The 20,759-nt window shown below is 48.6% G+C and overlaps 2 protein-coding genes across 5 annotated transcripts; one reads left to right on the forward strand and one right to left on the reverse strand.

The window, feature by feature from the left end:
- Window positions 1–4,026: 4,026 nt before the first annotated feature.
- On the reverse strand, window positions 4,027–9,096 carry taf1b (TATA box binding protein (Tbp)-associated factor, RNA polymerase I, B). 4 transcript variants are annotated; one of them, XR_003462458.1, is made up of 16 exons: window positions 8,860–9,095; window positions 8,533–8,631; window positions 7,395–7,482; window positions 7,180–7,277; window positions 6,980–7,072; window positions 6,675–6,780; window positions 6,438–6,606; window positions 6,242–6,341; window positions 6,011–6,158; window positions 5,744–5,918; window positions 5,638–5,675; window positions 5,473–5,560; window positions 5,329–5,399; window positions 4,954–5,182; window positions 4,272–4,877; window positions 4,027–4,185 (listed from the first exon to the last, which is right to left on the reverse strand). XR_003462458.1 is itself a non-coding variant. In XM_027279294.1 (16 exons), the coding sequence occupies exons 1-16, from the start codon at window positions 8,890–8,892 to the stop codon at window positions 4,505–4,507; spliced, it is 1,830 nt and encodes a 609-aa protein (XP_027135095.1). In that variant the 5' UTR covers window positions 8,893–9,096; the 3' UTR covers window positions 4,027–4,504. The 4 variants fall into 4 exon arrangements, 3 of the variants coding, with proteins under 3 accessions (XP_027135095.1, XP_019110221.2, XP_019110220.2); XM_027279294.1 differs by having other exon boundaries at window positions 4,027–4,538; window positions 4,617–4,877; window positions 8,860–9,096; XM_019254676.2 differs by having other exon boundaries at window positions 4,027–4,877; window positions 5,656–5,675.
- A 2,240-nt stretch (window positions 9,097–11,336) lies between these two features.
- adam17b (ADAM metallopeptidase domain 17b) lies at window positions 11,337–20,511 on the forward strand. Its single transcript, XM_027279459.1, has 19 exons — window positions 11,337–11,354; window positions 11,873–12,038; window positions 13,340–13,472; window positions 13,577–13,710; window positions 13,799–13,887; window positions 13,958–14,138; window positions 14,374–14,498; window positions 14,574–14,660; window positions 14,768–14,878; window positions 15,653–15,797; window positions 15,888–15,979; window positions 16,158–16,310; window positions 17,674–17,873; window positions 17,950–18,053; window positions 18,139–18,273; window positions 18,350–18,480; window positions 18,548–18,715; window positions 18,833–18,889; window positions 19,007–20,511. The coding sequence occupies exons 1-19, from the start codon at window positions 11,337–11,339 to the stop codon at window positions 19,382–19,384; spliced, it is 2,607 nt and encodes an 868-aa protein (XP_027135260.1). The 3' UTR covers window positions 19,385–20,511.
- Window positions 20,512–20,759: the final 248 nt, after the last annotated feature.

Raw genomic sequence — 20,759 nt, forward strand, 5'->3', positions numbered from 1 at the left:
TAGGGGACAGGTGAGGGGGGACGGGCTAAGAAGAAGAAAACAGATAATTGTGAGTGAAGTGTTTTCATATGTCAGATAAACTGGTTTCAGTAACGAGTTAAAGAAGTGAAGAACAAAACAAACATAAACATACTGATGATTACACACAACATAACTGCAGTGGCAGAGTGGACACGGAGTCTGACAACTATCCAGTGACCCCACCCACCCTGACCTCCCCACCCACCCTGGACCTCCTCCACCCCTGACCGCCCACCCACACACACACACACACACACCACACAAAACACACACACACACACACACACACACACACACACACACACCACACATAAAGATACTCAGTGTGGGTGTGTCCCTGGTCAGTGAGGTTCGTTTCTGTTTTCTTTGGAGGAAATAACACATCCCCGATCAGACGTTTCTGTAACTAACAAAGATCACAGACTAATCAGAACAAAGTAGTTAGAGACTAAAGTTAGGATACTAAACTCAGAGACTAAAGCCAGAGACTAAAGTTAGAGACTAAACTCAATACTGAAGCCTGGAAGGACTAAAGGCATACTATACACTAAACTGCATCATCACTAAGAGCCAGATAGTAGCTCATCGTATAGTTGAGAAGATTTGAACATGGACTGAAGACTCGACACGAACTGCGTATAGAGCAGAGAAGATCAAGAACTAACTCAAGGACTAAAGTCAGAGACATAGATACAATGATATGCTATACGAACTCAGTATACAAACTGAAGTAAGTAGGGAAGCGCCAAGAGACTAAAGTCGCGGAGAAGAACTAAACTACATCAAAGAACTAAGCGACGAAGAAGACGCATAGCGTGAGAAGGAAGAAGACATAGACAACTCATGAGAATGAGAACGTCAACGCAGAGGGAGACAGACTAAAAGATATAGGGATGAGAGGGAGGCGGGGATATCAAAAAAAAAGGGGAATAGAGAAAAGGAAGAAAGGAAAAGAGAATAGGAGGAGAAGAAGAGCTACAGCGAAGGGAGAAAGGATAAAAGGACGGAGGAGACGAGAGTAGAAGGGGAGAAGGTAAATAAGGAGGAGAACTGAAAACCTACGCAAGGAGACTAAGAACCAGGAAAACATACCTAAATTGAATACTAAAAACTCATAGACTAACTCAATCACTGAAAAAAAAGCCAATATACTAAAGTCAGAGTACTAACTCAACTAGTCAAGAGAACCTAAGTTATAGAGCTACACTCATAGACTATTCCAAACCGAGACTGAAAGTTATAGACTAACTCAGAGACTATAAATCCAGAGACTAGAAAAGTCAGACTAAATCAAAGACTAAAGTCAGATACGAAAGTTTAGAGACCATAAGACCCAAAGAAAAGCCAAAAACAAATGACTCACCTGTCCCCCCTCACCTGTCCCCCCTCACCTGTCCCCCCTCACCTGTCCCCCCTCACCTGTCCAACATTAGTAAGTTCATATTTTCATGATGGGAGTTTTTGTGTCTTTGCTGAGGCGGCTGATTCCAGACAAACACTTCCTGTATCGCTCTGCTACACACACACACACACACACACACACACACACACACACACACTCACACACACACACAAACACACACACACAGATCAAACATGTCCGCTGACCTGACGGCGGACCCCGCACTGATGAATGACCACTTCCTGTCACACACAAACAGGAAACAACCTTTTGTACTGAGTGTGTGTCTGTGTGTGTGTGTGTGTGTGTGTCTGTGTGTGTGTGTGTGTGTGTGTGTGTGTGTGTGTGTGTTGGTTATTCGTGTTTCTGGAGCTTTAATGATGTCATAGACACGTCATCAGCTGACTCACGATGATTTAAATATGAGGCATTATCATAAACCGCCCACCTGTCAATCAAAGTGTCCACCTCTCAACCTGAACAGGTGAGCTCTGACTGACTCAGCTCTGGAGCCTCAAGTGGACGTTAGAGGAACTGCAGCTCGTGACTTCACCTCAAGACACGGAGGATGTCTGTGAGGCGATGGAGACCAGGAGAGACCAGGAGGAGACCAAGAGGAGTCCAAGAGGAGACCAGGAGGAGACCTTTAGGAGACCAGGAGGAGACCAAGAGGAGACCAAGAGGAGACCAGGAGAAGACCAGGAGGAGTCCAGGAGGAGAGCAGGAGGAGACCAGGAGGACTCCAGGAGGAGACCAAGAGGAGTCCAGGAGGAGACCAAGAGGAGACCAGGAGGAGACCAAGAGGAGTCCAGGAGGAGACCAAGAGGAGACCAAGAGGAGACCAGGAGGAGACCAAGAGGAGACCAGGAGGAGTCCAGGAGGAGACCAAGAGGAGTCCAGGAGGAGACCAAGAGGAGACCAAGAGGAGACCAGGAGGAGACCAAGAGGAGACCAGGAGGAGTCCAGGAGGAGACCAGGAGGAGTCCTTTAGGAGACCAGGAGGACTCCAGGAGGAGACCAGGAGGAGACCAGGAGGAGACCAGGAGGAGACTTTGTTCTCTGGCTGCTGACCTGATTTTCCCTCTTTGGGTCAGTTAAGGTAACTGGATCTTTACCGCTCAAAGGAAACAACTGATGATCTTAAACATCACACACACACACACACACACACACACACACACGCATACACACTCACACACACACACAGACACACACACACACACACACACACACACACTCACACACACACACACACACACACGCACACACACACACACACACACACACACACACACACACACTCAGGTTTGTTTGTCTGTCCCTGTTTAAACGCTGCGGCTGTTGCTAGGTAACTTCGGAGCGTTGGGCACGTTGCCATGGTGATACTACAGAGCAGTTACCTCCCCTCACCTCAGCACACGGATGGTGCGTTCAGGGCGGCTGGTTCATTCCAACACCACACACATTATTTTTAGCGCGTCGTCCTCAGATGACTCGAGTGTCGTCTCGCGAGGATTTAAAGGAGAAAGCGTGATGAATTATTCATGAGGACAAATGTCTGACGTCCACAGAGACCGGATCAGGTACTCGAGTAAAAGTATTTGAAGTAACAGAATCCTCAGTGTTCAAACTGTGACTGAGGAGTCCATGATCCACGTCAAAAATGACGTCACAGTGTTGTTTGTCTGTCAAACGTCGTCATCAGGTCATCCTTCATAAGCCCCGCCCCTTCCACTCCCTGCTCCAATCATCTTTGAGCGAGCCTCAGTGAACTATGCTACCGTTAGCTACGCGTTAGCTCGTCTGTCACATCTTAAGCTAATGTTAGCAAAACTGTAGCTAACTAATCTGTATCAACTGATAGCCTGCTAGCTAGCTTGCTAGTTAACCAGCTACAGAGAAAAACAGTTAATTGGCATGTTAATTAACAGATATCGTTAATTGGTTAGTTACATCACTAGCTAATAGCTAATGCTAAGTGCAGGCTAACTAGCTAACTATGTAACTAACCTGTCAATTGTTAGCCTGCTAGTTAGCCTGCTAGTTAGCCTGCTAGTTAACGACTTGGCTAGCCAGCTAATCTATAGAAATTGTTAGCTAGTTACAGCGCTAGGTGACAGCTAACTCTGAAATGAGACATTTTAATTAGCAGCTTATTAACAGCTTTTAGTTTTACAAAATAATTCAAATCACTTTTATAAAAAATTAAATTCATAATTAGAGAAAATTACATGTTATGTTTTTTAAATAGTTTGTCAGCTGTCTGTGTGCTGATACACACAATGTTAAAAACATCATGTGTGCCCCCCCGCCCCCCCGCTGTTCACTGTGTGTCCCCCCTGCTGTTCACTGTCGCCCCCTGCTGTTCACTGTGTGTCGCCCCCTGCTGTTCACTGTGTCGCCCCCTGCTGTTCACTGTGTGTCGCCCCCTGCTGTTCACTGTGTGTCGCCCCCTGCTGTTCACTGTGTCGCCCCCTGCTGTTCACTGTGTCGCCCCCTGCTGTTCACTGTGTCGCCCCCTGCTGTTCACTGTGTCTCTGACGTTTCTTTGTCTTCATCAGCTGAAAAACAAAGAATGACCAATAAAAACAAACTAAAGATCATTTTCTGTTTTTTCACTTTCATCTTTATTTGTAACTTTACCGATGACAGCATCAAAAACATCTGCAGCTGATGACATCATCATGTCATCGTTTCCACTTTGAGATCTTTATGAAATTTAATGTTTGATTCATATTTTCATTGATGAGCTGCAGAATCTCCTGGAGGGTTGAAACAAAGTTTTATTGAGCTCACGTCGTCAACATTTGATTTATGTAGTGACTCTTCATATTTTATCTAAACCGACCTGGAAAAGGTCTTCAAGGTTCCGATGGCTGAAATCAAACCTGTGACGTTCACCACATTTTGGTTCGTCCTACATGTCGAGAATCAGACATGAAATCTGCACGGGGTGTTTTATTTTGAAAGTCTGACTTCCTGTTAGGCCTGTCGACCTGCTCGGTGCTTCAGTTTCAGGTCCTTGAATGCACCGCCAGGAACGCGACATTTCAATATTCTCCTGAGCTCCAACACACATCATCACCTGTCTGTCTTTGCGGTCTTGGTCTCGGGCCTGGTCTCGGTCTCAGGCCTAGTCTTGGTCTTGGTTTTGGGCCTGCACTTGGTCTTGGTCTTGGTCTTGGTCTCGGGCCTGGTCTCGGTCTCAGGCCTAGTCTTGGTCTTGGTTTTGGGCCTGCACTTGGTCTTGGTCTTGGTCTTGGTCTTGGTCTCGGTCTTGGTCTCGGTCTTCCTCCATGGTGTTCTGGATCCGAAGACTCTTCTCTCCACCCTCAGCACCTCCTCGTAAAGGCTCGCCGGCTTCACGTCCAACAGGAAGCTGAAGAGCTTCAGCAGCCAGACGAACATGCGAGGCAGCGTCGGCTCGAACTTCAAGTAGTGCGACCTGCAGCGCCTGAAGAAGAAGCAGAACCCGGATCAGAACAGTCCACACCTGCCGGGTCACAGATAAGTCCGGTTCTGTCACTTACCAGTAGTTGCACTGCTGCAGCGCCGGGTGCCAGTATGTGGAGTGAGAGGGCGTCAGGACGCCGTGCTTCAGGGTCAGAACTCCATCCAGGGTCAGGTGGTGCAGACCGGGACCATCCGCTCCGTCCTCGTCCCCCCAACAGAACCTGAAGCTTGACGGGCCAATACGCTCGACGCCCGCCGGGCGAGAAGACAACCTCTCGAAACAGATCTGAACCTGCTCAGCTGTTCCTGTACACACACACACACACACAGCAAAGGCTTCAGTCTGTCCTAGTTCGGACCGGACCAGAAGACACTTCATCTATCGGCAGTCCTTCATGTTCAAACACTGAGCTCAGTCTGCACGAGTCAGACGTGTTTCGAGCTGATCTTACTTTTCTTCTTCACGGCGACCCACTTCCTGTTTCTGCTCGTGGACACGTCTCTCTTGGATCGCCACTGTTTCCTGTGGACGTCACACACTCGTTAGTAGACCTGTCAATCATCATCATCCTCGTCTGCAGGTGTCGGTGCCTCACCTGGCCGTGTCGTGCTCTTTGTTCTGCTGAGCTCGGATCAGAGCCGCCTGCAGCAGCTTGTACCACCTCCTCAGGTTGAACAGGTTTCCTGTTGGTCGACACAACAACACTCAGCGAACTGTGAAACGCACAAACGTGAACGCTCAGTGTGCAGGTGAAGCTCACCTGAGTCGTCCTGCTCACCTGTCTGACCGGAGAACTCCCTGAAACACACAAACAAACCGTTAGCTTCAAATCGAGCTGGAGCTTCTCAGAGCGACCATGAACTCACCACTCAGTGAGGTCGTCCACGCCGAACACGGCCTTCATGGTGACGACGATGAGGGCGGCGGTCTGAACGCCGTAGCGTGGCAGGACGTAGAGAGTTAACGGGTCGACCGTATGCACCGTCTGATCCTCCAGACCCGCTTGCTCCATCAGCCTGCAGACCCACAGGTGGAGCTCGTCTGACGGAGAAGAACAAAGTCCAGGACGCAGTTAGCATCAGCCCGGCGGGTCGCAGCACTGTCAGCATTGTTAGCATTAGCGGTGTTGTTACCGGGCAGGTTGAGCTCGGTCAGGTATCGCAGGCTGAGCAGAGCCGGGTGCAGCAGACTCTGGCAGCTGATTGGAGGAAAAGGAGGCAGCTGCAGGACGTGGAGCAGAGCCTGAGCCTCTTTATGAACGGACTCGTGGGACGGGATCGTCTGCAGGGGACCAAGAACCAAACAGAACTTCAGAACTGACGGTACCTGGACTGACTGAGTTTTGGTTCTGGAGGATCTCTCACCTCGACTTTGAAGATCAGGTGATCTTTGCCTTCCAGCTTCATCTCATCAGGAAGTTCCTCGAAGGCGTTCACGTACGGGACGTGACCTTCATTCACCAGCCTGCAAACAAACACTCAACTCACTGCTCCAGGACTCTCCAGGACTCTCCAGGACTCTCCAGGACCTCCCCTGAAGTCACCTTTGATGTGTTGTTACCTGAGCAGGTCGCTGAGCGTCAGCGCCTCACGGATCCAGACCAGAGCGATGTGGATCAGAGCCAAAGTCTTCCTCATGGTCATCAGACTGGAGCTCCTCAACTGCTGAGCTGTCAGGTAGCTGACGGCGTCCGACGAGCCCGAGCACGGCGGTGGATCCACGGAGCTGCCTGTGGACGACAACCACCGTTTAACGTCTCCGTCACACGTCCGCCAAGACACGACGCTCTGAACTCACCTGCGTTTGATAGGACCGTGCTCGACGCGACCGTCTCTCCATCGGTATCACTCACCGATCTGCCCGAAAACTCAGCGGCGCTCTCCGAGTCCGAGTCCAGACCTCGCTGAGAGAGAGAGACAGAGACAGAGAGAGAGAGAGACAGAGACAGAGAGACAGAGACAGAGAGAGAGAGAGAGAGAGAGAGAGACACAGAGACAGAGAGACAGAGACAGAGACAGAGAGAGAGAGAGAGACAGAGACAGAGACATCAGCTCTGCTGAGTTTACAAAGTTACTGAGGTTTTGTCTGAACAGTGAACTCACCACGTTAACCCTGAAGCTCGTCAGCGGGCGATCTGTGAACGCCTGTCCACTCTTCTGCAGGTAAAGTCTCCACAGCTCACACAGCACCTCGTCCTGAAACAACAACAACCAGGCCAGTCCAAACCAGGCCAGTCCAAACCAGTTTAGTCCAGTCCAAACCAGTCTAGTCCGGTCTAAACAGTCCATGTTTCCATAGTAACCTTCAGTCGTGGGCTGACTCCCAGCCTGATCAGAGCTTCCGCCTGTTTCTTCAGGATGAACTGGAAACCTTCACAGATGTTCCACTGATGACCTCGCTCTGAAACACAGATTACTCATTAAGACTCGTTAATCTGCACTTTAGTAATCAGTTTGTTACAGACTCACTAACATGAACACAAATGTTTGTCAACGTGTGATGTCAGACTGGACCGACCCGTCTTCTTGGTTCTGGATCCTTTGCCGATGGTGCTGACCCTGGAGGAGCCTGGAGTGAAGGTCGGGTCCACCACCTCTCTGGTCCTCTGAGGACGAGTGGACACATTCACACGTTAGCGCGTTCAGACCGGAACATTTCAGTGAGGGTCGTGTGTTTACAGCCAGCAGCCACAACGCAGGCGGGAGAGAAGTTGATCCAGATTCAACTTTTAGGAACCCGGAGTTCCACGTCACGCACCACGAGCCAATCAGATCAGTCAAACCTCCACAGACAGCCTGAAAGTCTCTGAGACTGTCTAACAGGTAAACATGTTCTCTAACATGTTCTCTAACATGTAAACATGTTCTCTAACATGTTCTCTAACATGTAAACATGTTCTCTAACATGTTCTCTAACATGTAAACATGTTCTCTAACATGTTCTCTAACATGTAAACATGTTCTCTAACATGTTCTCTAACAGGTAAACATGTTCTCTAACATGTTCTCTAACATGTTCTCTAACAGGTAAACATGTTCTCTAACATGTTCTCTAACAGGTAAACATGTTCTCTAACAGGTAAACATGTTCTCTAACATGTTCTCTAACAGGTAAACATGTTCTCTAACAGGTAAACATGTTCTCTAACATGTTCTCTAACAGGTAAACATGTTCTCTAACAGGTAAACATGTTCTCTAACATGTTCTCTAACAGGTAAACGTGTTCTCTAACATGTTCTCAAACATGTTCTCTAACATGTTCTCTAACAGGTAAACGTGTTCTCTAACATGTTCTCTAACATGTTCTCTAACATGTTCTCTAACAGGTAAACGTGTTCTCTAACATGTTCTCTAACATGTTCTCTAACAGGTAAACGTGTTCTCTAACAGGTAAACATGTTCTCTAACATGTTCTCTAACATGTAAACGTGTTCTCTAACAGGTAAACATGTTCTCTAACATGTTCTCTAACATGTTCTCTAACAGGTAAACGTGTTCTCTAACAGGTAAACGTGTTCTCTAACAGGTAAACGTGTTCTCTAACATGTTCTCTAACAGGTAAACATGTTCTCTAACATGTTCTCTAACAGGTAAACATGTTCTCTAACAGGTAAACGTGTTCTCTAACAGGTAAACGTGTTCCTGATGACCTCACCTCGATGACGTTGTGACAGGACCTGCAGTAGAAGCGACCTTCGTCTGAAACTCCCCAATCCACCGCTGAGCACTGAACACAGGGCTCCCTGTACCCGGCCTGAACACACACACACACACACACACACACACACACACACACAGACAGACAGACAGACAGACAGACAGACAGACAGACAGACACACACACACACACACACACACACACACACACACACACACACACACACAGACACAGACACACACACACACACACAGTCAATAAAGTTTCTGAACAGTTAGCCTGATGACGTCACGCGGAGCTAACGTTAGCCGGAGCGGAAGTTACCGTCCACTCTTCGTCCATGTTCGCTTCAAACATCCCGGTAACGTTCGTTTAACGTTCAGCTGCAGTTCGTCCACAGACGCACGTGTGACATGTTTGTTTGGAGGAACTGCTGCTTCTTCTTCTTACATCACTTCCGGTGGTGGTGTGAACGTTTTCCGGCTCTCTGCTGCCGCTCACAGTCCGAACCCGGACTTCCGTCTACTTCACCGACTCCACACACACTGTACACACACTGCACACACACTGCAGACTGCACACACTGTACACACACTGTACACACACTGCACACACACTGTACACACACTGTACACACACTGTACACACTACAGACTGTACACACTACAGACTGTACACACACTGTACACACTACAGACTGTACACACTACAGACTGTACACACACTACAGACTGTACACACACTGTACACACTACAGACTGTACACACACTGCACAGACTGCACACACACTGCACAGACTGCACACACACTGCAGACTGCACACACACTGCAGACTGTACACACACTGCAGACTGCACACACACTGCAGACTGCACACACTGTACACACACTGCACACACACTGTACACACACTGCACACACACTGCACACACACTGCAGACTGCACACACACTGCAGACTGCACACACACTGCAGACTGCACACACTGTACACACACTGCACACACACTGTACACACTGCAGACTGTACACACACTACAGACTGCACACACTGTACACACACTGCAGACTGTACACACACTACAGACTGTACACACTGCAGACTGCACACACACTGCACAGACTGCACACACACTGTACACACTACAGACTGTACACACACTACACACTGTACACACTACACACTGTACACACACTGCAGACTGTACACACACTACAGACTGTACACACTGCAGACTGCACACACACTGCACAGACTGCACACACACTGTACACACTACAGACTGCACACACACTACAGACTGTACACACACTGCAGACTGCACACACTGCAGACTGCACACACACTACAGACTGCACACACACTGCAGACTGTACACACTACAGACTGCACACACTGCAGACTGCACACACACTGCAGACTGTACACACACTACAGACTGCACACACTGCAGACTGCACACACACTGCAGACTGTACACACACTACAGACTGCACACACACTACAGACTGCACACACACTGCAGACTGTACACACTGCAGACTGCACACACACTGCAGACTGCACACACACTACAGACTGCACACACACTGCAGACTGCACACACACTGCAGACTGTACACACACTACAGACTGTACACACACTACAGACTGCACACACACTGCAGACTGCACACACACTGCAGACTGTACACACTACAGACTGTACACACACTGCAGACTGCACACACACTGCACAGACTGCACACACACTGCAGACTACACACACACTGCACAGACTGCACACACACTGCAGACTGCACACACTGTACACACTACAGACTGCACACACACTGCACAGACTGCACACACACTGCAGACTGCACACACACTACAGACTGTACACACTGTACACACTGCAGACTGTACACACACTGCAGACTGCACACACACTGCAGGCTGCACACACACTGCACACACTGCAGACTGCACACACACTGCAGACTGCACACACACTGCACACACTGCAGACTGTACACACTGTACACACACTGCAGACTGTACACACACTGCACACACTGCAGACTGTACATACTGTACACACACTACAGACTGCACACACTGTACACACACTACAGACTGCACACACTGTACACACACTGCAGACTGTACACACACTGCGCACACTGTACACACACTACAGACTGCACACTGCACACAATTGTTGTTGTTATTATTATTGTCATATACTGTTATTAACACTAACATTACCATCTTCTTGCCACTGCACTGCAACAGTACTCGAGTAAATGTAAATGTACTTAGTTACTTTTCACCTGTGTTCAGTGATGTAACACATGATTTATCAAATGTAACTATAATTATTTAATTATTATAATTATTCTGTTTACGTAACCATATTTATCTCATTGTTTTGTTTATGTCTCTGAGATTTTCCCGCCACGCTGTCTGTCAGTAAAAAAAGATTTGATGAGATCACATGGAAAAAATAGTGTGTGTGTGTGTGTGTGTGTTTGTGTGTGTGTGTGTGTCTGTGTGTGTGTGTGTGTCACATGAGGTGGACAACAGACGAGTTGTTCTTCATTTAAATCAAATAATTAAATAGAATTTAAATCAAATTTCAGGTTTTTGTTTGTTTTTTTAAATTCTCACTTGTCAAGGTCACCACAATAAGAGCACCACACCAACACAGACTTTCAAAATAAAGCTCACCCTGAGCGCTCTTAGAGTTTTATATTTTAAACCAATAACAATAGCAATATTTGAAACGATAAACACTGATATTTATGACTGTATGAGTATGACGACTGATTTAAAAGTGCAGAGAAACAAAAACAGTCAAACAAATAAATTCTCATTTTATTTTTATTTTGAATTATATTTGATTTAACATTTTTAAATATTTTGAATTTAACATGCTCTGTTTATATTTTTTATTAAAATGTATTTTTATCTTGAAAATTCTGCTTCCAGCCTGCATCCTGTGGACTAGTCGTTAGTAGTTTGCGGTGTCTTCTTTTGTCCTCTTTATTCATTTTAATCACTTTTAAAACTATATATAAATAGATAGTATATATATATATATATATATTATATATAATCATATATATAATATATATATATATATACACACACACACAATGTCAGTTCCTTGTTGAACGCTTTTATTGTGAAGGTTTTCCGCGCGGCTTCCCCGCCCGCTGTCGTGGCGGTAGCTGGCTTGTTTCGCGGGTGTGTGCGGGGCGGGCGGGGCGGTGCTTCTTCCTGGTTTTTTGCGGACTTTTCCTGCGTGTTTTCCACGCACAGCAAAGACTTCGTCTTGGAGACTGACGTCAGTCCGAGTCGTGGAGACAGTTTTTGAACTTTGTTTTCCCGCGCGGACACTTTGACCTGTGTCGTCACAGATCAACATGTCGGCTCTGCGCCTCCTCGTCTGCGCCGCGCTCGCGCAGGCCGCCATGTTTCCCGCCTTCCCTGCCGGAGGACCGTCACCGTGAGTCCGGTAAACACGTCATCTTAATAACGTCTGCTTAACGGCCCGACGGCAACAAGTCACCGACACGTACGGAACACCGTAATGAGTCAACCACATAAGTTTTTAAAGTGTCCTGACGTCAGATCTCATTATATGTGATTATTACATCATAGTTATGACACCTCTGTGGTAACCATGACTACAGCTGTAATCGGTATTTACTACTCTGATTACATTGACAACTCTGCTAACAAGCCAATCATCAGGCCCAGCGCCCCAGCAGCAGCTGATCTCACTGACTAGTCCAGAACCAAACCAGACCAGCAGCAGCTGAGCTCACTGCACTAGTCCAGCCATCAGCCCAGAACCAGAACCAAACCAACAGCAGCAGCTGATATCACTGCCTAGTCCAGCAGCAGTCAGCCCAGAACCAGAAACCAGAACCAGCAGCAGCTGATCTCAATGCCTAGTCCAGCAGCAAGTTCAGTCCCAGCTCGGCGTCTGTCTTTCATAGCCTTTTATTTCACCAAGCTCTCACCAAACCACTAAAAGTAGTCCCACATTTACTCTTGTCCGGCGGCTTCGTTGCTCGCTCACTCTCCCCTTTTCTCTCTCGCTCCTCCGTCAGCGTCCTCTTCACTCTCTCTCCTCTGCCATCCATGTCCATAGAAGCTGCTGACAAACTGAGCTAACATGACTAACAGACTGAGCTAACAGCAGCTAACATGAGCTAACATGAGCAACAAACTGAGCTAAATGAGCAACGACTGAGGCTAACAGCAGCTAAATGAGCAACAGCAGCTAACATGAGCTAAACGGCAGCTAACATGAGCTAACAGAACAGTGAGCTAACATGACTAACAAAAAAACATGAGCTAAACATAAAAAATAACAGACTGGAGCTAACAGCAGCTAACATGAAGCTAAAAACGGCAAGCTAACATGAGCTAACGGCAGCTAACATGAAGCTAACAGACTGAGCTAACAGCAGCGAACGACTGAGCTACATGAGCTAACAGACTGAGCTAACATGAGCTAACCAGACGCACATGACTAACAGAGCAATGGCTATCCAGCTGAGCTAACAGCAGCTAACAGACTGAGCTAACATGAGCTAACAGACTGAGCTAACAGCAGCTAACAGACTGAGCTAACATGAGCTAACAGCAGCTAACATGAGCTAACAGACTGAGCTAACAGCAGCTAACAGACTGAGCTAACATGAGCTAACAGCAGCTAACATGAGCTAACAGACTGAGCTAACAGCAGCTAACATGAACTAACAGCAGCTATCAAACAGCGCTAACGTTAGCTCTGGTCCTCTGCAGCGTCTCTCAGGTCGATGCTCGATGACTTCGACGTGCTGCCTCTCTCCAGCCTTCAGGCGCACTCTGTCCGCCGCCGCGACGTCCAAACGGAGACTCACGTGGAGAAGCTGCTGAGCTTCGACGCCCTGCAGAGGTCAGAACGTTCACACAGGTCGATGATCACACACTGTCACAACACGGTGACAACACAGAGTGTGTGTGTGTGTGTGTGTGTGTGTGTGTGTGTGTGTGTTACAGGCAGTTCAGACTCTACCTGAGGACCAACAACGAGCTGTTCACGGAGGACTTCAGAGCCGTGATCGTGGACGAGGACGGACGAGAGCGAAGCTACCCGGTCAACAGACACAACTACTTTACCGGACACGTGATTGGTAAGATCAGGAGGCGAGGCGAGGAGACGAGGCGAGGAGGCGAGGCGAGGCGAGGAGGCGAGGACGGTGACGTTTGTTTGTGTTCCAGGGGAGGAGAACTCTCGAGTCCAGGCTCACATCGACGACCACGAGTTCTCGGCTCACATCCTGACGGAGGAGGCCGAGTACAACATCGAGGTAAAGAGACGACCTGAACGTCTGAACCACGTCACCACCTCCACCTGTAACGCTTCTTCTCTCCGCTCAGCCTCTGTGGAGGTTCACGTCAGCGCCCCCTGATGGTCGTCTGCTCGTCTACCGCTCAGAGGACATCAGGAACCTCAGCCGGCTGCACCAGCCTTCAGTCTGCGGCTACGTGACCTCTGACCCCGGACACCTCCTCCCTGACGGAGTCAAGGCAGCTACGACGGAGGAGCGACGGGAAGAAGGTCAGTACGACCATGACGAGGGGGAGGACAACCTCCACCTGAACGCTGTGAAAAATCTGATTCACTGACTGCATGCTTTTAATCTGAAATGCAGAGCTTTTAATCTGAAATGCAGAGCTTTTAATCTGAAATGCAGAGCTCTTTATTTGATGGATAAATAAATCAAAAGCTTTTATTATGAAGCTGCTGCAGGAAGTGTTGAGTTCTCTGTTATCCACCTGTCTCCACCTGTCAGTGTCCAGAGGGAAGCGTCAGGTGTATGATCACCTGAAGAACACCTGTCCTCTGCTGCTGGTGGCTGATCATCGTTTCTTCAAACACATGGGCCGTGAGGAGGAGAGCACCACCTTAAACTACCTGGTGAGAACACCTCCATCATGAAGCCTCAGTGTGTCCTCCGTCAGCTCCACCTTCACCTCCATCACTGTGTTTCAGATTGAACTGATCGATCGCGTGGACGACATCTACAGGAACACCACGTGGGACGACGAGTTCAAAGGTTACGGCGTCCAGATCCAACAGGTGAGGTGCATGATGGGACAGGAAGCTGGAAACAGAGAGGGGACGCTGACGTAGCTGACGTAGCTGACGTAGCTGACGTAGCTGACGTAGCTGATGTTTTCTGTCAGATCATCATCGAGAAGAGTCCGACGCCGGTCGCTCCAGGAAAGAGTCACTTCAACATGAGAGGAAGTCCGACCAAAGGACGAGACGTGTGGGACGTGAAGAAGCTGCTGGAGGTGACCTGATGACATCACGTCCTGCCTCCTTGTCTCCTGTCTCCTTGTCTCCTGTCTCCTTGTCACCTAACTCCTTGTCTCCTGTCTCCTTGTCACCTAACTCCTTGTCTCCTGTCTCCTTGTCACCTAACTCCTTGACTCCTTGTCTCCTGTCTCCTTGTCTCCTGACTCCTTGTCTCCTTGTCACCTGACTCCTTGTCTCCTTGTCTCCTGTCTCCTTGTCACCGGTCTCCTTGTCTCCTAACTCCTTGACTCCTAACTCCTTGACTCCTTGTCTCCTGACTCCTTGTCTCCTTGTCACCTGACTCCTTGTCTCCTGTCTCCTTGTCACCTAACTCCTTGACTTCTTGTCTCCTAACTTCTTGTCTCCTGCCTCCTTGTCTCCTGTCTCCTTGTGTCCTGATTCCTTGTCTCCTGTCTCCTTGTCACCTAACTCCTTGACTCCTTGTCTCCTGCCTCCTTGTCTCCTGCCTCCTTGTCTCCTGACTCCTTGTCTCCTGTCTCCTTGTCTCCTGTCTCCTTGTCTCCTGACTCCTTGTCTCCTGTCTCCTTGTGTCCTGATTCCTTGTCTCCTGTCTCCTTGTCACCTAACTCCTTGACTCCTTGTCTCCTGACTCCTTGTCTCCTGCCTCCTTGTCTCCTGACTCCTTGTCTCCTAACTCCTTGACTCCTTGTCTCCTGCCTCCTTGTCTCCTGCCTCCTTGTCTCCTGCCTCCTTGTCTCCTGACTCCTTGTCTCCTGTCTCCTTGTGTCCTGTCTCCTTGTGTCCTGCAGCAGTTCAGTGTGGACATCGCGGAGAAGGCGTCTAACGTGTGTCTCGCTCACCTCTTCACGTATCAGGACTTTGATGAAGGAACTCTCGGCCTCGCGTACGTCGCTCCGTCCAAACCGGACATCGCCGGAGGACTCTGCTCCAAAGGTTTCACTTCCTGTTGACTCCAGTTTCACTTCCTGTTGACTCCAGTTTCACTTCCTGTTGACTCCAGTTTCACTTCCTGTCTTGTTGCAGCGTGTCCTTCGTCTTCACACGGACACAGAAACATTTACCTGAACACGGGCCTGACCAGCACAAAGAATTATGGGAAAACCATCCTGACCAAGGTGGGTTGGTTTACAGCGACCAATCAGAGAGAAGCTAACAGCACAGCGACCAATCAGAGAGAAGCTAACTTGATGCTGTGTCGAGTGTTGCGTTAACGTAACGCACTCAGTTTCTAACGTGACCATGTGTTCTGTTAACGAGTCGTAACATGGCGTGATGATGTCATCGTCTCCACAGGAAGCCGACCTGGTGACGACTCACGAGCTCGGTCATAACTTCGGAGCTGAACACGACCCGGACAACGTCCCGTACTGCGCTCCACCCGAGGAGCAGGGAGGGAAGTACGTGATGTACCCGATCGCCGTGAGCGGAGACCACGTCAACAACAAGGTGCTGGCTAACGTTGACCTAACGTACAGAGAACGTGTCCTAACGTTGACCTAACATACAGAGAACGTGTCCTAACGTTTACTAATGCACAGAGAACGTGTCCTAACGTTGATCTAACGCACAGAGAACGTGTCCTAACGTTTACTAACGTACAGAGAACGTGTCCTAACGTTGATCTAACGCACAGAGAACGTGTCCTAACGTTTACTAACGCACAGAGAACGTGTCCTAACGTTGATCTAACGCACAGAGAACGTGTCCTAACGTTTACTAACGCACAGAGAACGTGTCCTAACGTTGATCTAACGCACAGAGAACGTGTCCTAACGTTTACTAACGCACAGAGAACGTGTCCTAACGTTGATCTAACGCACAGAGAACGTGTCCTAACGTTTACTAACGCACAGAGAACGTGTCCTAACGTTGATCTAACGCACAGAGAACGTGTCCTAACGTTTACTAACGCACAGAGAACGTGTCCTAACGTTGATCTAACGCACAGAGAACGTGTCCTAACGTTTACTAACGCACAGAGAACGTGTCCTAACGTTGATCTAACGCACAGAGAACGTGTCCTAACGTTTACTAACGCACAGAGAACGTGTCCTAACGTTGATCTAACGCACAGAGAACGTGTCCTAACGTTTACTAACGCACAGAGAACGTGTCCTAACGTTGATCTAACGCACAGAGAACGTGTCCTAACGTTTACTAACGCACAGAGAACGTGTCCTAACGTTGATCTAACGCACAGAGAACGTGTCCTAACGTTTACTAACGCACAGAGAACGTGTCCTAACGTTTACTAACGCACAGAGAACGTGTCCTAACGTTTACTAACGCACAGAGAACGTGTCCTAACGTTGATCTAACGCACAGAGAACGTGTCCTAACGTTTACTAACGCACAGAGAACGTGTCCTAACGTTTACTAACGCACAGAGAACGTGTCCTAACGTTTACTAACGCACAGAGAACGTGTCCTAACGTTGATCTAACGCACAGAGAACGTGTCCTAACGTTTACTAACGCACAGAGAACGTGTCCTAACGTTGATCTAACGCACAGAGAACGTGTCCTAACGTTTACTAACGCACAGAGAACGTGTCCTAACGTTGATCTAACGCACAGAGAACGTGTCCTAACGTTTACTAACGCACAGAGAACGTGTCCTAACGTTTACTAACGCACAGAGAACGTGTCCTAACGTTGATCTAACGCACAGAGAACGTGTCCTAACGTTTACTAACGCACAGAGAACGTGTCCTAACGTTGATCTAACGCACAGAGAACGTGTCCTAACGTTTACTAACGCACAGAGAACGTGCCCTAACGTTGATCTAACGCACAGAGAACGTGTCCAGATGTTTTCAGACTGCAGTAAGCGCTCCATCGTGAAGCGCCTCCGGTCGAAGGCTCCGTCCTGCTTCAGGCGGAGGAACATCAACGTCTGTGGGAACTCTCGGGTGGAGCAGGGCGAGGAGTGCGACCCAGGTCTGCTGCACATCAACTCCGACCTCTGCTGCACCACCGACTGCAGGCTGCGAGCTGGAGCACAGTGCAGGTCTGACACCAACCGGCCAATCACACGCCTCGGTCAGTAATGTATGCAGCTCGCTGACGACCTGTCCTCTGTTCAGTGACAGGAACAGCGCGTGCTGTAAAAACTGCAGGTTCGAGTCTGAAGGTGAAGTCTGTCAGGAGCCCATCGACGCCACCTGTAAAGGCCACTCCTACTGCACAGGTGAGCTCCAACAGGTTTGTGGCGATGGCTCGTTGTTTGGACGCTCGTGTGACGTCTGATTGGTCTGCTGTGTTTGTGTGGACAGGAAACAGCAGCGAGTGTCCTCCTCCAGAGAACGCTCCGGATAAGACGGTGTGTCTGGACAGCGGCGAGTGTTCGAGCGGGGAGTGTGTTCCGTTCTGTCAGGCCGTCCTGAAGCTGCAGCCGTGCGCCTGCAACGGTACGAGGCGTCGCTGAAGTTCACAACATTCGCACAGCAGCCAGCTGCTCACTGCGTCCTCTCTCTGTCTCTGCAGAAACCAACTCGTCCTGTAAAGTCTGCTGTCGGAGCAGCGCCGGCGTCTGCGCGCCGTACCAGGACCAATCAGGAAGCTTCCTGTTCCTGCGGAAAGGCAAGCCGTGCACCGTGGGCTTCTGTGACGGAGCGGTGAGTGAGATCAGCTGTGTTGGTCCTGAGGGTTTGCAGCAGAGGTGTGACGGCGGTGTCTCTGCAGGGGAAGTGCATGAAGCAGGTGCAGGACGTGGTGGAGCGTCTGTGGGACTTCATCGACAAACTGGACATCAACACGTTCGGCAAGTTCCTGGCCGATAACATCGTGGGCTCCGTGGTGGCCTTCTCCCTGCTCTTCTGGGTCCCCTTCAGCATCCTGGTCTACTGTGTGGTGGGTCATCACGTCACTACGTCTGTACATACATGAAGGACAGAGGTCTGTGCTGGACCGGACCGGACCGGACTCAAAGCACAGCTGCAATGCTAACACACACTTCTGTACTTTCAGGACAAGAAGTTGGACCAGCAGTACGAGCAGAACACCAAGTCCCTGTTCTTCCCCAGCGTGAGTGTATTTCTATATTTACATTTATATTTATATATTTATTTACATATTTATATATTTATATATTTATTAACGGGTCGATGACGTCACTCTGACTGAGACTGTTCATTTTCCCAGAATGCCGAGCTGCTGAGCAGCCTGGAGTCTGCATCTGTCCGGATCTTCAAACCGCCGACCTTCCCCACCACGACCAGCGCCGCCTCCGCCGGGCTGCGTTTCCAGCCGTCCGGTCCTCAGCAGACCAGCACGCCTCCGGTTCTGCCCGACCCGACGCCCGGCCCCCCTCTGGACAGCCCCCGCATGGCCACCATCCAGGAGGACCCCAGCCTGGACTCGCACCTGGACGAGGAGGCGCTGGAGGAGGCGTTTGGCCGACCGGCGGGGGCGACTCAGCGATCCTTCGAGGACCTGACGGAGAAAAGTGTGACGAGTCGCAGCGAGAAGGCGAGAAGACTGAGGAGACATCAGATCGACACCAAGGAGACACAGTGCTGAGAGGACACACCTGTCCACACGAGGACACGCCTGTCCACACGAGGACACGCCTGTCCACACGAGGACACGCCTGTCAAACCATTAAAGATCCTCGGACAGTCTTTCCTGTCAGGTGATGTCTTTCCTCCACAAACATGACGCAGGTAAAACTCCCATGATGCCGCGCTGCTTCACGGCGAGTCGCCAAACCAAGAAAACGTTCTCTGAACGTTATATTATCGTTTACGTCAACACGTGTGGCTAATTAGGCTAACGCGTTCATGAGCTAACGTAACGAGGTCAGACTTACTTCTCCGTCCTCGTTAAATTCTGACTCTAACTTTGTTACATTAACTTTTCTTCACCTGGATCAGTTTCAGGGCTTCATCAGGGACGCCCCCTCTCCTGATTCGCTGTCTGTCTCAATCCATTTAACTTCTTCATGGAGGTTTGAGCGATCTGATTGGTCGCTGCAGTGCGGCCGTTCAAATGAACTTTTTGAAGGTACGGAGGCCCAAAGAGTTCAAAATAAATCAAATCACATAAATACATAGAAATATTTTACATTGCGCTCGTTAAACTCATTTTAATTATTTAATTATTTATTTTGTTTTTATTCACGTCCAAATATTTTTTTTATTGTTTACAGAAGTGAACCAAAAAACAGCAACACTGTAAAAATACTCAGTTACTCTGTAAAAATACTCAGTTACTCTGTAAAAATACTCAGTTACTCTGTAAAAATACTCGGTTACTCTGTAAAAATACTCGGTTACTCTGCAATGGTTGTTTTCGTTCCGTTGAATTAAACGCGTCACCTCCTACTTGAACGTCCTCACAGACACGTTACCTCCTCCAGTGAACGACGGCCGTACTTCGAGTATTCGAGTACTTCAGGAAGTAAAAAGTAAAATAAAAGTATTTCACCCTGAAACTTAAGCAACATTAAAAGGAAGTACTCGAGTACTTCAGAGTATTTTGTTACTTTCCTCTGGCAGAAGAACTCGAGCAGAACCGGGTCAGTGGATCGAGACGGAGGTTTTCCTGCTTTGAACGCCAACGTTTTATTTTGAAAAATAACAAAAATAAACTCTCAGGTTTGACTGTTCATTATTGTTGTTGTTGTTGTTAAGTGTCATTTTATTTTGTAATTAAAAAGCCAAACTGTTGTAACTTTATTTTGAAATGACAATCAGAGCTGCGCGTGCCTTCTTCTTCTGTGGTATTTAAAGAGTGTTGTTCTACGCAGACGATCGCGTGTTATTCACGTTACGTGTTTGTTTGTTTTTTACGTCACTGTGTTTACTCTGCCCTTTCAAAATAAAATGCTTTACTGACTGTTCATGTCGAGAGCTCTTATTTTTTCCAGGTTTCATCAGACGCCTAATTTACATAT

The sequence above is a fragment of the Larimichthys crocea genome, chromosome VI, assembly GCF_000972845.2.
Source record: "Larimichthys crocea isolate SSNF chromosome VI, L_crocea_2.0, whole genome shotgun sequence".
Taxonomy (NCBI): domain Eukaryota; kingdom Metazoa; phylum Chordata; class Actinopteri; family Sciaenidae; genus Larimichthys; species Larimichthys crocea.